Source organism: Sturnus vulgaris, chromosome 5, assembly GCF_052056855.1.
Source record: "Sturnus vulgaris isolate bStuVul1 chromosome 5, bStuVul1.hap1, whole genome shotgun sequence".
Taxonomy (NCBI): Eukaryota; Metazoa; Chordata; class Aves; order Passeriformes; family Sturnidae; genus Sturnus; species Sturnus vulgaris.
In genome coordinates this window covers 61639932-61656984 of record NC_142247.1, presented here as the reverse complement: position 1 = coordinate 61656984, position 17053 = coordinate 61639932, and the positions used below count along the sequence as shown (strand labels likewise).

At 37.2% G+C, this 17053-nt stretch overlaps 1 protein-coding gene across 11 annotated transcripts in view; it reads right to left on the bottom strand.

Annotated features, from left to right (window-relative positions):
• SRPK2 (SRSF protein kinase 2) overlaps window positions 1–17053 on the bottom strand; it is a 129483-nt gene that overhangs the window by 14622 nt on the left and 97808 nt on the right. For all 11 annotated transcript variants that reach the window (XM_088165833.1, XM_088165830.1, XM_088165839.1 and 8 more), the window contains 7 exons: window positions 16066–16172; window positions 13561–13726; window positions 11468–11493; window positions 9759–10005; window positions 8280–8768; window positions 4409–4509; window positions 4208–4315 (listed from right to left, as the gene is read on the bottom strand). In XM_088165833.1, the coding sequence (XP_088021959.1) occupies window positions 4208–4315; window positions 4409–4509; window positions 8280–8768; window positions 9759–10005; window positions 11468–11493; window positions 13561–13726; window positions 16066–16172 (1244 nt within the window). The remainder of the gene's footprint in view (window positions 1–4207; window positions 4316–4408; window positions 4510–8279; window positions 8769–9758; window positions 10006–11467; window positions 11494–13560; window positions 13727–16065; window positions 16173–17053) is intronic.

Here is a 17053-nt window from a genome sequence, read left to right as displayed (position 1 = left end):
TTTAGGAAATGCTAAATCACTCAGTGTCTGTTCAGTTTCTGTTCTAAAGAAAGCAACCTGCTCAATAGTGTTAATGTGAAAATTCAAAGCAATACAACTAAATCATCAAGAGTAGTTTCAATCTTGTCAAAGGTACTGCTGGCTCCAAATCTATTTCCTTTTTTGGGTGAAAATGAGAGATGCATCTCCCTATTGGCAGAATTAAATTTGGTATTAGTACTGGAAGGGAACATCTTCTAGAATGTAGTAAATGCAGAAAAAAATCCCAGTGTCTAGCTTTCTATGAGAGCAGCACAGTATTCCATTTAAACAAGCCACATTGTTAAAAGAAAAATAAAAGGGCACTGTACAATTTCCCTAACCAAACTTATGCATGTCCAGCAAATGACAGTAACAATCACTCCAACCAAGATCACCAAAGTCTAGAGAAAAAAATGCAAGTTACACTTTGTGGAATTCTTTGCTAAGCACTGAACAAGCAAACAACTCTTCTGTGGTCTGGAAAAGCCTACTGACATCTAACCTCTTTCACAGCACTTCATCCATGCACTGATTATAAGCCTCCAAAGATATGCATCATCCTCTTTCTTCCTCTCCTTTATTTGTTTTTTTCTTAGAGACTCTGCAACTCAGATCACCTGAGCAGAGGACTGGTCCTGAGGATATTCACATTCATCCTCTAAACCTGATTCAAGGAAGAGTGGGGCACAAGAACTGGGCCATGCCAAACTATCTAAAATTAGAAGATTCAGCTCACAGGCTGCTGGCTTGCAATGCTACTTATGCACTGACATAACACCAAAGAAACAGCACTGCAAGATTATTAGCACTGAGTTATTTTGCCCTCTTTTGCTGTTTGGGTAGAGCCCTTACACAGCTCTGATTACATACACTCCCAGCAGAAGTAATCCTGACCAGAAACTGGCTAATCCCATACTAAAGTCTAACAGTAAATACAAATAAAACAGGACTTTTCTTTCCCGGAAGCTGCATCAAAACCATCAAGCTCCTGGCTAAATGGAGCCATCCCAAACTTACTGAGCCCAGGGAGGGAATGCTCTCCATTCAGACATAACATACTATGTCCCAGAAGATTCACAAGGGGATATTCTGGAAGTTGCTGTGCACACAGGAACACAGATGCTTTGCATGCTCAGGGCCTGTTTATCAGAGGCCTTGTTAAAACACCTCATCTTCATGCTTATTATTAAAGACTGTGTAAAATGGACAAGAAAATGGTATGATGGAAAAAGACATTCTACTGCTGCTGAGATAAAACACAACCTTCTGTGCTTAACACACTTTATGCTATAAAAACAAACCAACACAAGAACCAGTAGCTGGGCTACACATGGTCCACATAGGCAGTGCTACCCTCAGTGAGCAAGATTATTTCATTAGCAAGCAAAAGGCAGTGAAAACCTTAGGCTGAAATGGAGATCTATAAAGTACAAGACCAAGTCAAGACTCCAGAAGAATCCCGTTATCAAGCATTCCAAGTCATCCTTCATATAATCCAGGACACATAAAAAGATTGGTGTGTTTTATATACACATAAATCCCTGACACAGAAACCCTACAGACACTATGTTCCAAGAAAGGCCTTTTTTTGCAATTTTTTAAATGGAGACCTGAGCTAGCAGTGACACAGCAGTGCCATATATCTGACATAGCAGCGGATGCAAAACACATGGAAAAAATCTTCTGTTTTGCAAGCTAAGCAGCGTTCATGTGTGCTTGGTGCTGTCACATTAGGTAAAGTATGGACGGATGGATGGATGGAAACTTGCCAAGGAAAAAGTAAAGGAAATACTGCTGGACCACTCATTTTGCACAGCACTGCTTCCAAAAATGCCCTTAATGACTCAGGACTTGTACATGCAAAGGAACTTTTTTCTCTCCTCTGCTCTCCTTTGGGAGTTCTGGACAACAAGACTAACAGGGTATCTGAGCTGTACTGTGGTTGAAAATAAACACCACCTGCTCCAGCAGACAATCTCTTTATAAACATAGTAAACATGGAACAGAGCAAATTAAATAGGAAACAAGAGCAAGATGATCTAGAAGGGCATTTTCTGAACCAAATCTAGGTAAAATAGGAAAAACAAACTTGAGAAAGCAAGTGGGGCTGTAGAGGCATTAAAATACTCTGGCACTCCACAGTTCTTGAGTGCCTCAGGTACTGAAGAGGTTCATATCACAATTTCCAAAGACACCCTAAATAAGTTATTTGGGAGTTTGCAGTTGCACATCAGGAATGCTTTCCTGGCTGTTCATCTCTGTTACAAGTCCTCTGCAGAAAGAGGTATTAAGGTCTTCAAGGCAATCCCTACCTCAGAGCTGCTTTCCATCTGATACAGGATCAGCATCCCCAGTGCTCTGACCCATTTTCTCAGCCACACAGCAATGCAAACAGATTCTGGGGGTTTTCAAATAATGAATTTTTTCTATGAGCTTGAGAGACTGCTGGTTTTTATACAACTATACCTTGATGACAATTGAATTCAACCACTGTGTATCAGTGCTGTAATGTTATAAAATTTCTACCACATTTCTTAAGGGCAAAAACCTAAAGACTGTGACAGAAGACAGAATTACAGCACTTCTGCCTCAAATGTCTTACTATCTGCAAGGCTTACATAACAAAAAAGCAGAAGTACATTTTTTTCATTAAAATACTGAAATTTCATACATAATTGTGAATCTGAGTTAAGATACCTCCAGTGGCAGCAATGCTTTTTTCTTTACCTGAGTTTAAAGAAAGCAGTAACATTTTATATAACATGGAGAAGTTGTAACAGTCTAGGCAACCCCAAGTATTGCAAGAATATTGTATTCCTTAGGTGCTATTTAGTACCCCACCATCTTTAAGCATAATTCCAGATAGACTTTAGCCTGCTTTATGTGCCTCTAGCTACAAAACTAAAAGAATATGTAAGACTATAAAATTAGCAGTGATAGGTACAACTTAGAGAAGAATGCAGGGTGTCAAATAAGATAAAAGTTATGAAGTTCAACTGCGGTTTACAAAAACGAGGCATCAGAACAAAGTCTCTATAATAATTTTGCAGTTAGTTAAGAGAAGAATAATTAAAAGAACTGAAGAACAAACTGTGGAATATTTTATATGCTTTGTTTTCAAGACAATAGAAAATTCTCCATTTTGTCCCCAAATAGAAGAGTAAATTTGGAAATGGATGGGTCTTCTGTGTACTAAAGGAAAAGCCAGTATTAAACTCCAGAGAAAGCATACTTTGATTTCACTTATGGGTTAGTTAGTTCCAACACATGGCCTGCTGAACTTATAATATCTGTAGGATTTTATGTTCCTTTCAATCCTCCTCCTCCTCCTCTCTCTCCAAGCTGTGTAATTCTTCTCATCACCCACGCCTGGAAACTGTGTCTAGTATTTGAGTCTTCTCCTCCTCCTCCTCACACATTTACCTTTATCAGACATGCATTTGTAAAATATAAAGATTTGATTAAGTTTTGGCTTTTAAAATAGGCAAAGGTATTCCTAAATTTGTTTTTTGGAAATACATACTATCTTTAATGAGAAGATGCATACAGTTTGTTCATCCTCAAAGAGATATTAGTGTTTAAGAAAGCTGCATGATTAAGTTTTCACTTTTTCTGTTCTCTGAAGACTCAAAAAGCTGTACTTTCAGTTCTGTGTTAGAACTAATTCTACAGAACATTACCACATATTTTATGCCAATAAACTGAATGCCTTCTCTTGAAAGTTTAGAACCAAGCCTAATCCAATCCATGCTTTCACTGCACTTGGCACCAATTTAAAGTATTCCACTGTTTTGCCACTTTACACAAGAAAAAGGAATGTAATTGCAGCTAACAGTAGCACAGGCTCTAGGACTGGAATGAAACAAGCAGTTGCACTTTTTCAGCCACACTTTGTCATTCAAAACAGACATAGGTTTTCTCTCTAAACTTGCATGTTTCTGACTACAAGTTTAAAATGCATCACATGAAAATTAGATGTGCTCTCCAGAATATTTCCTTTGGATTAAAAAAGCTTGAGAAATTGAAAGAAAGGGAAGAAATCACCAGCAGCTATCTGATACAACATCATTTATGACAATGTATTTGTGTCAAAATGTCAAAACCATCCCCATCAGGTTTCCTCACAGAATAAACAACTGTTTTTAGGAGCTCTACTCTTGTAAAATACACATTGCATTGTTCTTACCATACATGCTGTACTCCAGATATCAGCAGGTGTACTGTAACCTGCTCCTATTAAAACCTCTATGGATCTGTACTGTCTTGTCTGGATATCTTCTGTGAAGTGTTTATGCTAAAACAGAAAGAACCACATTAATGGAAAAAAAGGGCTATAAAAAGACCTGTTTTAAATAGTGAACAGTTAAAATGACGTAGTTACACTTACCACCCAGCAGGCATTCCCCAGGTCAGCAATTTTAACTCTAATTTTATCTGCATTTCTTGGGTCCAGTGGATTCACCAGTAAGTCAGCAGCACGAGTTTTTGCTAACACAAGCAAAATGCAGAATAGTTAGTATGTTAAGCCTACTATTCATTATCTCTGAGCAGTTTTCCCTTGACACTTCGTTCAGCATTGTCATACACTGAAGACATCAAAATAATTTGCTGAATGTTGAAATTAAAGCAACATAAATAGGATTTCTTACCCTGATTTCTAAATATCCTTATACACTTCAAGTGCAATTTTTTTGCATTTTTCAGCTGCCAAATGACTACTACTACAATATCCAGAGGAGCTTCTAAGCAAAGCCAGTGCATATGTTTCCCAGAACAGATTCACACAGAAAATGTGAAAACTCAAGACTCCAAGAACTCACCCACTACACACATGAAAGATATGTTCTTGGAACAGTTTGGTTGAGAAAATAAATCCACTTCCATGCCTGGCTACAGTAAGTAAAATCTGGCTGGATTTTCCGTTTGGTTTTTTTGTTTTTTGGGGGGTTTTTTGGTTGTTGGTTTTTTTGTTATTTTTTTTTAATAAACCTATCCCAACTGGTAAAAGACTCACCAAAACTTGGCTAATTTGAGAACTTAGGGGGCTGTCATTCTTTTCACAAATAATTCAGCATTCAAAGTTCTCTGAAGGTCCTACTTGCAACAATTATGATCCAGACTAAAAAGGCAGAACTTTAATCTTGCAATCTTTAGAGACTCTTGGGACACTGAAACCTTAACACAGATCAGTGGAGATGCTATTTTTCTCTACTTGCTATTTCCTAAACTGCCCTGGAAAGAACGCAGATGACTTAAAAGCAGAAGACAGAATCAGATTTCACAAATCACAGGGAAACACAGGACTGGTTTCCTTGTCCCAAAGCTACAAGGAGTAAATTGGAAATTGAAGGTAAAATAAGAAAGAGGTACTAGATCCAAAAAGGACCTGTGACTGCAATGATCTGATAAACTGGTGAAAGACTTGGAAGAGGAAAATACGCCAGACATGGGATAAGGACAAAAAACACTGGATGTCTGATGGTGAATTAGGAGTGACTGAAATCAGATGGAGATGTCAGCTGCTGGCATGGGAAGCCTGAATGGGTCATCAGAGCACTGAATATCAGCCAACCAGAAAATGAAGTGGCAGGGTCCACCAGAGGAGAGAGGGAATGAAAATAGAGGAGTAAATAGCAAAAGGCAGAGGAAGCAGTGACCTCAACGAACAGCCCTCTAAAAAAGCTGGAATGGAGTCCAAGACTCAAGTTTATAAAAGCACCAACATAAGGATAGAAGTAAAACACTCAAAAGATAGGTACTAGTAACACTAGTAAGCTTAATATTTAAGTCTTCTCTTAAAAACATGCTGCATAGTACAGTGTAATTTTTTTAAAACACAATCACATGCATTACTGAAGAAATAACAGGACCTTTCTCAATTTAGTTAAAAAAAAAAAAAAAAGGGTAATGCTAGATTGCTAGATAAATCCTTCCCACATGTCTTGTTGAAGGACTGCAGTAAATACAGTGGAATGAAGGGGGGGAAAAAATGCCTCATGACTAACACATCTGAATATGGCATTAGGCAACAGCTTTCTTCAACTTTTTTCTATGAGAGGCACCGAGCAAGTAATAGGGAAGTGCCTATACTTTTGTGTTTTTCTAAAGACTTATGCTCTTCTGAAAGATGAATTCTTGGATTCTGTATTTGAGAAACACAGATCATGTACAACAGAAAGTGAAGTCAGAACAAGTATAGTTTCTAGAAAGTACTCAAAAAAAGCATACAAATAAGTTTAACCTGTGCACAAAAATCAGTGGACAGTTCTGTGTCCTAGTTCCATAAAAACTAAGATGTATCACCTTAATTCTCACAGTCTCAGTATGACAATGTACTTAGCAAACATTCAAACACTGGAAAGAGGAGGAGGAGAATCGTGAGGAAATTACAGATCTGTCTTCAGGGTATTTGGTCACGCAGTGAAAACTTGAAAGAGATAAAAACTGCTCATCCACTGAACACAAGTTGGTTCGTGCACCAAATAAGGCAAGTACCCCAAAAAAATAAGATGAGACCATGTCACTTAACAATGCATAGCAATGCCTAGAGAAAGAGGAACAAATGAAAGTCTACTTAGGTACAAGAAAAGGACGATAAAGATATGGTGAAAAATTATGTAGCACCATTTAAAAATATTAAATAGCCTCTAAATCCTGTATGCTTCTTCTTTCCAAATACCTTCACCTGTTTTATTACTGTTATACTCAATGTTATTAATGATGCTATTAATATCTGTAACACTCAGCTTTTCCTCTTTCTTTAAAAAAGGTCAACTATCCCTGAATTTACTGCCTGTCTTCTTTCTTTGCAAGAAAGGTATGTGAACTGATGGGATAGCAACAAGGAGGAATAAAGTAGGTTTGTTTTTCCAGCTATGGAGATAAGCTGTTCCATGAGGACAAAACTGGCTTTAATCTCTGAAGACATGAGGATTTCACACACCACTCCAGGAAAACAGCGGGGGAGTCTTTCTGCCTATATACAGCTGGCACAACAAAAGAAGCTACCAGGCATCTAGGAACCTCCTCTATATTGTTTCAGGGACATCAGAGGGTAAAGAGATGGACTAGAAGCCTTATTTGCCCAGATCTTCCACAAATGCAGTTCTCAGCACTGAGCTGTAGTTTTTTTCATATTTCTTCCCTTATCTGTCAGACCCTGTAATAAACTGTGTGAATTGCTCTTCTAAAGACTTAAACCAAGAAATAGACTTGACTGCATTTTTCAATGCAGCTCAATTTAAATTTAGTAACTTAATCTGTGACAATGTTGATGGCAGGCTTGGTGAGCTTCTCCCTAAGCTCCCATTTTCTTCTATCTGTTTACAAATTTAGTCTCTCAGTATTTTCTTTATTAAAGTTGAAACCCATATATTTATCATTTAACCACTGGCACAATAAAGAAGACCTATGTGTAATATCCTGAAGCTATTTAATTCAATGGCAAAAATCCAGCTCTTTGCAATGACACCAAGATTTCACCTTCCATGTCTTCAGTGGATTTACAGGCAAAAGTTCTGGACTGATGGCCAGAATTTAAATGTCCAAAACAATGCTGAATATAGAAACGCCATGAGTTGAGAGTTGGCAACATGCCCTGCTGAGTATCAATAAAAGGTTAAGATAGGAACTGTGCAACACAGAAACAACAATTAATGAATGAAAACACAGCATATTACAGAAGTCTTCATTTGACTCAGAAAAGATATGACAAGAAGTAACAGAGTTGTAGCCAGACAAGTTCAAACTTGCTACAATTCTTCTAAAACAATTCACAGCACCAAGCAGTGGAACACACTTCAATCACACTAGATTATAATTTCATCTGTCCATTTAAGAACAGGGATTTTTCTCTTTGAAAAATATGTTTTAAGCCCACAATAAAGACTACTGGGCTTAAAAGATGGCATATTACTGACTTGCTATCAAAGGACATCAGGTTACATGATCTCATGTTCATCTTCTACCTTTAAACTACAGGAATGATGTTTATATTCAACTATAGATTTCTTTTTCTCTTTCACGTGTAAACTGACTTGTCAATGCAAATATTTATTCTGCAATAATTTATCTAATACCCCTTAAAATCAAGTTCTAGAGTGGAATATAAGCCATAAATCACAGTTCTGCGAGAAAAATCATCCAATTTATTTTATCTCTTCTTAACCTAACTACTGCCTTTGTATTGCATTTACCTGCCTCATTTACACAACACACACCCATGCTACTAGACAAAAGTCATTAAGAGGAACACTTACTTTTTGGCAAGTCTCCAGTGCTGGAAGCTGAAACCGTTCTGCTCCTGTCATGAGATGGGCTGCTCTCCTCTCTTTCAGTTACAGTTGATCCTTCAGAAACAGCAGAACCACAAGCTACAGACTCTAGAGCCCCAGAGAACACTGATGCTGAAAATTCAGAGAACTGGGACTCTGGAATTTTATGACGTCCATTTGGCAATTCACCATTAAACTGTTCATAGGAGCTGCTATAAGAGTAATCACTTTTTGCATTTGGATCATCCAGATTATACTCCTCTGGATTTGGACATTCTTCCTCTTCCTCATCTTCATCTTCAATCTGTTGTTCCAATAGGAATGGGCCGTTCACAATATGGCCATTTGTTTTGGGAGATTCTATCCACTTAGGTTCTGTAGAGTCAGTGTTGACAAGTTCCTGCTCAACATCATCATCTTTTTCAGTGTTTTCCTTCTCTGTGTCTTCTTTTTCATCCTGATCTTCTGCTTCACCTGAAAAATTTCAGCAAGCAACACATTACATCATACATCAATAAACCCGACTAAAATTGGCATTCATCATTTTTAACTCTTCAGTAACTACCTGACTTCTGATATATCACACAAGGAAACACTGAATACCACTGAAATACGCAAACCTTAAAATATAAATTAAAGGCAAAAGAAAGGACTATTAAAGCTGTTGGAAAAATAAACAGTGGGAAGTGGTTCAGGAGGGAACAATCCAGAAGAGAACAACGTTATGAAAAGAAGATGAATGAGGCCTTGAAAGCAAGATTTTAAAAAAATCTAGAATTCAATCTGTGTTAACAGGGAGTCGTCATAGAAGAAGAAAAATTCTCCATAAGAGCAGAACAAGAACAAACCAAACTGAACTACAGTCTCAGTAGTTATATTTTTATCAGGACTGAAGAGCTGACCAGAAAATCAGGGAGGCCAGAATGGAGCTGGACCATAACAATGATGTCCAAGTCACCAGAACTGGACAGGAATTTTAACAAGACATATCAAAAATTTTAGCAAAGAAGTTGCAATCTTTGCTACCTAATAGATCATTACAACAAAGAAGAAAAGGAGAAGCATTTCTTACATTTTCTGCAAGAAGAAAAGAGGAAAGCAGTGATGACTCCAACTAGTACAATATTATAGAAAAATGCATCTTAGTGTTCTTCTACTTCACCAGGATACTCAGTTATTCCACTTAATGTGGCATGGTGACTGTTCTGCTGAATTTTCCAAATGCTTTTTTGAGTTGCTTATACCTATAGGCTGACATTGATGGATTTCTTCACTTCTGTAGTAGGTTTGATTTTTCTTTACCTTTTTAGGTTTTGTAGTTACAATTTTACCTACAGGAGAAAATTAACTTAATAATCTAGGACAGTTTGGAGATTTTTTTCACTGCACCAGATGCAACACTGCACAATTACTTTCCCCTCTGGAACAGTAAACTCAGGGTCAATAAAACCACATAATACTAACCATCATCATTTCCAGGTTCTTCATCTACTACCTCTTCTATATCAGCTGTTTTTAGTTTCACCTCTGGGTGGTACTCATCTTCTTGTTCATTTGATGGTACAGCTGAGGTTATATTTTCTTCTATTTTTTTCCTTTCAGCTTCCCGCTCTAGTTCTTCTATTTCCTGCAGGCGTTTTTCTAGCAGCTCAGCTTGTCTCTTCTGTTTTTTCTTCAGTTTCTTCTTTTTGTTTTTGGATATTTTTCCAACCTGAAATATTAATACCAAAGAAAGAAAAAAAAGAAGTAATTAATTATTTTCAAGGCATCTCACACCAAACTCATTTACAGTTTGATTACCATTTTTCTGAAAATACTAGGTGGGAAATAATTTAGTAATTATATTGCTTTTTCCAGTTTAATTCAAATCAAGAATGATATAGGATGATATGACATAAAAATTCACCAAAATTTTACACAGTTAATCATGTTGTTACACAGTCATTATTAGATACAAGAGCAAAATACATCTATACATCTAAGGTGCCATAACAAAATCCCTATGATCTTATAAGCCTGAGTAAACACAATACTCTTAAACTTCAATCCAGATTAACAGATGATACTGTATGTAGAAAATAACTGGGTATCATACTAGTTGTTTGCACATAAATTGAATACCTGATCTCTCACTCTGTATAATGCAGGTAGTAACCAGCTAAAGTATTCTGAGAAAAAAGACAGGAGAAAACTAAAGAGACTGAAAACAGTGAATTTTAAATAAAACCTGTGTTGTTCAGCATTTTCTGGTGACAGGAAAGCATTTTTATTACTCCCTTCTGGCCCAAAACATATGAATTACAAACAGCAGATGGCCATTATGAAGTTTCTCATTTTATATAACATAGGGATTGAAAAACTCAGGTACAACAACAAGGAAATGAAAAATGGACATATCAGAGCTTGAATTTAAACACTTCCTTCCATTTTAACTGAATTACGGCTTCTATTTTTACTATCTGATAAATGAAATCTATCCAATTTTCATTTATTGTTTAAATATCACAGTAAGAAATCCTCACATAACCAAAAAATAAAGTACAACAAACAGAAACATTTCCTCAAAGGTTTATCTGTTAATCCTGTTATCTTCGTAAAAAGCCATAAGATAGTCTAAACAAGACATTAAATTTCACAACCCTAATAATTTTCATCCATGTTGTATATCCACTGAAATTATACATGTTCTGTACACACAGAAAGCAGGTTTGAGCACAGATATTTCTGAACAGCAGTATTACCACTGGTTATTTGCTATATGCATATGGTAGAGATCTTTCAAACCTCATAAAATTGCCTTAACTTTCAGGCCTTGATGATTAAGGCCTTTATGCCCTTAAGATATCTGCAATGCACAATATTTAGTGCATTCACCCATTTTTGTCAGGATTTGAACGAATGGATTATTCTTCAAGAGAAGAAAATGGCAATGCTTAACTTAGTCTGACATAGCTATAGAACTGTATGTCTGTGAGAATTTCCATCACAGAAATACTGTGCTTAAAACTGGGAAGGCCAGAGACATTAAAAGAAAAATGTTCTTTGAAAGATAGAAGCTTTATTCAAAGAAAGCTTTTAAAAAAGGTTGAGGCTACTAACAGTCTAATACATACTAATACCCAGAGAAAAACAGAAAATAAGGCAGTTAGATTGAATTATATAACAATACTTACAGGCTTTTGTTGTGGAGCTGTGCTCACTAAAAAGACAAAAAATAAATTATAAATAAAATAAATGTTTTCTTTTTTCAAAAATAGCTCTATAAAAGCAAAAACAAGTAGAAATAATTTCTTAACTAAATAAGGCAGTGTTAAGTTCACTTTGTTAGCCAGATTTTTTACTCTTTACAAGTACGTGCTGCCTGAAATCATTTGATGTCTCCATTAGAGCATCTGGGATTGGAAGGAGCTAGCAGCTATCTGTGCTCACGGTATTGTGGTTGGCAGAGAGGTTATGAAATTTAAAAAAAAAAAAAAAAGGCTGAACCACAAAGAGTGGATAGAAAACATCAAATGACTGCAGAGCTGTCACAGATTAAATGTATGGAGTCAGCTGGAGGAGCAGGAATAGACTGGTTCAGAGAATATTAGCAAAGATACATGTGCTGTGTTGTACCCAACAAAAAAGCCAAATACTCATGTTTTTTATTCTGAAACAAGGCAGTTTGATTGCTAGGGCTGGAGGTATGAGGAAGTGTCTAAGGCAGAGAACACACCACATGACAGAAAAAGCAGCTCCAGCATGGGCCTCTCCTGAGCAGCTCTCAGCAGGATCCCATCAGTGCCTGTCTCTGATGAGCCTGCAGTGCTGTCACACACACAGAGCACCACAGGCCACATAAAACCTCCCCCCTGTGAGCAAACCAGCAGAAATATCCAAATATGGGAGACAGAAGCAAAGTGGAAGTGAGCAAGAAGAACTGAACGGGAGAGATTTTCTCACAAACTTCTTCAGACACACAGGCCTATGGCAATTAAGGAATGCCAAATAAAATACTGAGTTGTTTTATAGCTAAAGCTCAGGGAAAAACCTGCTTGAACACCCCTGAAAGGGTAAGGTTTTCAAGAAGAGTCTTAAACCTGAGCACTATCACTGCTATAAAAAGGGAAATTATACACAACCTACTCTTGCAGTGATGTAAAGAAAACACATCTAGCTCCTGTGTGGAAAGCCATAAATTTAATTATATTTAATTACAATTTGCTAAGAATGAAGTGTGATAAGAACCCCATTCCTTAAAATAATACTTATTTTAATGTCAGGAAGCAATATAAAGGCTGCATGAACAAAATCAATTATTTCCCACATAAATAACATAAAATCTCTAGCTATGTGATTACACATCATGTCAAATTCAATATAATATATTCACCATTTATACAATTTTTCATGTAAAAATACATAACACTGTGAAATGGATTCTGACAGCTGTATTTGTTCCCAATATAGAAAGTATTTTTAGTATACCTCACAGATTTTAATCTGTGGTATATTTTCTGACAATAGTACAAAAGAAATTACTTCTTCACTGCCCATAGCTGATGTGCCTAATTGGCAAATTAGTAGCAACCATAGTACTAAAAATATACAGTACATAGTACTATATAGAAAAATCACTAAAATAGCCACACTTCCTTCTTGTTTGTCTTTGCTTATTGTTTGTCTTTGCTTATTGCTGTGAACTTCTTTACCTTGGCTTCTCCTAGCTAAACATAAGGTACAGTTTCTATCTAAACTCTTTGGCAAGCTTAACATAAAACACTTTATACCCCTAGGAAAATGGGCTTATCTCAAGTTCAATTAGGTATCATAAATTCCATTTTTAAGGGTGAAAAACAATGAATGTAAAACTTTCCATTGCATCTTAAAGTTACAACAGACAAAAAGGCAGATGATTTCACAAGGATGCTGATGAACTTGTAACAGAACTACACATAATTTAGATAAGATCATTAATTGTTGTCAGTATCAGAGATGCAAGCTTCCAGTGTGACTAAAACCCAGGCATTAAAGCTCGTGGGATGGGAGGGGAGTAAGTTTATATCAATAAATCTTTTTCTGTATCTGGGGACCCTAAAAACTTGAATGTACAAAACCATCAGGAAATCATTACTCTGACAGTTTCCAGAGCAGGAATAAAAATTAAACAGATACGCATTTTTCACACACAATTATTTAAAATGTGAATGTTCATTGAACAAAATACTGTCAGTAACAATATACTGATGAGAGTTTACTACATTGCAGCTCAAGATCCTGCTCATACCTGCTGAGCCCGACGGGGGAGGAGCACCAGCCTTCTGCCACTCGGTGGCTTCAGCAGCCATCCTGCGCACGTAGGCATCGTCCACACACATCAGAATGTTCTCTGGCTTTATGTCTGTATGGATGATCTTGCACTTGCTGTGTAGGTAATCTAGACCCTGAAGTACCTAATAACAAAGGGATTTTTTAAAAAATCTGCTTGAAACTGCAAGCAAATTTATTAAGAAACTCAATCTTCAACTGCATTTTAAAATAAGCCTGGTTTTATCCCAATGCTCAGAAGTACCCAAAAATTGGAAAAACTGTATTACCAAGTAATATTGTAGCATAACCACATAATATTCCATTGCAGCATGGAATTAAAAAAGCTTATGAAGCAAAAATGTTTGATGCACAGTAACCCCAATGCAATGACTGAATCGCTTCATATTCATCTTTCAGAAATCAGTTTTTAAGTGTAGCACATGTTTTGTCCAAGTAGAAAAAGAAGATATACACTGCCTTTAATAAGCAACCTGAAAGCCTTACCAAACATTGCTATTCCCACTAGTCCAAATAGCTAATTCCAATCTTGCAAAAATAAAAGCTTTTTAATCTTTCACTACTAAGCTCTTCCTCTTTTCTCAGGTATGAAGTGTTTGAATTACTTTTGTCTACATTCAGAAAGCAATTTAGGTTGGAAGACTCTGTGATTCAAACCTTCATCTAAGTCATACCACCTTCAAAGTTGTATCTAACCTCAGAATCAGACCAGCCTGCTCAGAGCCTTCATCCAATTCACTTCCAACTACTTCCCAAAATTCAGCACTGGCTAGGCTGTGTACTGTTTGCTGGATAAAAACCTGAGTGGACACCAGGTGCAAGAGCTTGGTGAGGAATGGAGTTGCATCCAACTGGGAGCCATGACCAGTGGTGCTCTCCAGGGCTCAGTACTGGGGCCAGTCATGTTTAATATCTTTATCAATGACCAGGACAAGGGCATCAAGTGCACCCACTCAAAGCCTGCAGATGGCACCAAGCTGGGTGAGACTGTTGAACTGCAGGAGGGCAGGAAGGCTCTGCAGAGGATCTGGACACGCTGGATTATGGCCTGGGACCAGTTATGTGAGGTTCAACAAGGCCAAGTGCTGAGTCCTGCCCTTGGGTCACAACAACCCCAGACAGTGCCACAGGCTGGGGACAGAGTGGCTGGAAAGTGGACAGGGAAAAGAAAGAACCTGGGGGTGCTGGTTGACAGTGGCTGAACATGAGGCTGTGTGAGCCTGGCTGGCCAGGAAGGCCAATGGCATCCTGACAGTATCAGCAATGGTGTGGCCAGCAGGACCAGGGCACTGATTGTCCCCCTGTACTGGGCACTGATGAGGCCACACCTCAAATCTTGTGCTCAGTTCTGGGCCCTTCACTACAACAAAGACATGGAGGTGCTGGAAATGAGCCCAGGGAAGGGCAACAGAGCTCAGGAAGGGTCTGGAGTGCAAGTCTGATGCAGGGAGCTGGGAGTGTTTAGTCTGTAGAAATAAGAAGGCAGAGGGAAGACTTCACTGTCAGGCAACTGCCTGAGAGGAGGTTGTAGCCAGGTAGGGGTCCTTTGCTCTCCATGGTAACAAGTGACAGCACCAGAGCAAGTCTCCTCAAGATGCACCAAGGGAGGTTTAGATTGGCTATTAGGGAAAAATTCTTCACTGAAAGGTCTGATAAGGCTGCCAAGGCACCAGGCTGCCCAGTGGAGTGGTGGCATCACCACCTCTGGAGGTATTTAAAAGAAGCACAGATGGAACACGCAGGGACATGGTTTAGTGGTGGACTTGGCAGTGGGTTAACAGTTGGAATTGATGCTCTTTTAGGTCTTTTCCACCCTTAATCACTCTATGATGTAGTACATATATGTTTTCTCCTTGCTTAAACACTTTCTCCTTAAAATCACCTCTCAGCAACTCAATTTTCACAGATTAGCGAAAGAACGTATTTTGAAAGAACACATCCCAGTGAAATGTTCTGAAGTGTTCCAACTTGCTAACACTCTGACTCTACAAAAACCTAAATACAGACAGACAATAATTTCTTTAAAGAACAGGTTATTTTCATTTTTCAGAGAGATACCACTTTTGTTCATCACCATCATCATGGTATTATTATTTTCCACAGTTACGATCATTTATTTTACAGATCTTATTTAGAACTATAACGTGTCAATCAAAAGTGCAATTTAATATTAGTATCTTCACATCTATGAAAAAGACTCATTGCTTCAACTTTTTATTCTCTAAAGCAGCTCAGAAAACTCTTTTATCATAGGAAACGTTGATTAAAAAAACACAACGCAAACAACCCCAAAAACCCCTGCAGAAGTGCAGCCTACCCATTAGGATGGTCTTGCAAACCCCACTGAGATTAAAATAAAATTATTTTAGATAGCAGTAAGACTTCTGTTCAAATATCGTAATTCTAACCTTCAAACTGTTAACAATTGTGGAAAAAACCTAATTAAAGTATTAACAAAACTTACCTGTCGAATTATGCTTTTTACACAACGGATAGGAAGGCCTTGATAATTGGACTTGATTATCCATTTTAGAAGATGATGTCCAAGTACTTCAAAGACCATGCAGACATCTGTAATTTCATTAAGGATAACTTCCAAATAAACTTGTCTATGAGATCATCACAAATGTTTGCTTGTGTTCTGGCTAAAGGAGTCATCACCCCCTTTAGAGGGAAAATGGTTCCCCCTAAAATGCTTTGGATACCTTGTTTCAATTATATATAAATCCATAGAAAACCAGTGTCCAACTGCAGAACAAATTAAAATAAAATATTTTAATTAAGCAAATCTTGTCCATTACTTCTACATGTTAACAACAGCATTATGGTGAAAAATTAAGTAATTGCAAAAAGTAACTAACTCAATTTTTTTTTCTTTGAGACAGTTTAAAGTACTGATTTGGCCTATGATCTCTAGTTTTTAATAAATTTGAAATCATATGAATAGAAGGCTTTAATAGAAAAAGTGTGCAGTAACTGTGTTTTAGAAAATGAACCATAATAACCATTTTTTAATTAAGCTCAATGGATTCACTTGACAACAAATACTACCATAGTATGAGAATGGATCTCTTAAAACGTGCAGTTTGAACTAATGGCAATCACCAAAGAACTCTCAAACAAAAGAAATGCAGAACTCAGAAGTAACATGCAAAAAACCCAACGCCAAAATGTTTAATTTAACACAGCATTTACTGTTGGCCCCAACAGAGGCAAACAACAAATTAACAGGGGAAATTATTAGGAAAAAATACGATGTAGGAACTTCTTGTGATTTCTGCTTCAAGGGCTAAGTTAAGAGATTCTACACCTACATGCCTAGGTAGGTTATCTTTCTATCGACAATATCTTCAGATATTGAAACTAATTTAAAGCTTTACCATCCACAACACTCTGGCAAGAAGTTATACTATCAGATTATACCAAATTAACCCTCAAATATGAACTGGGAA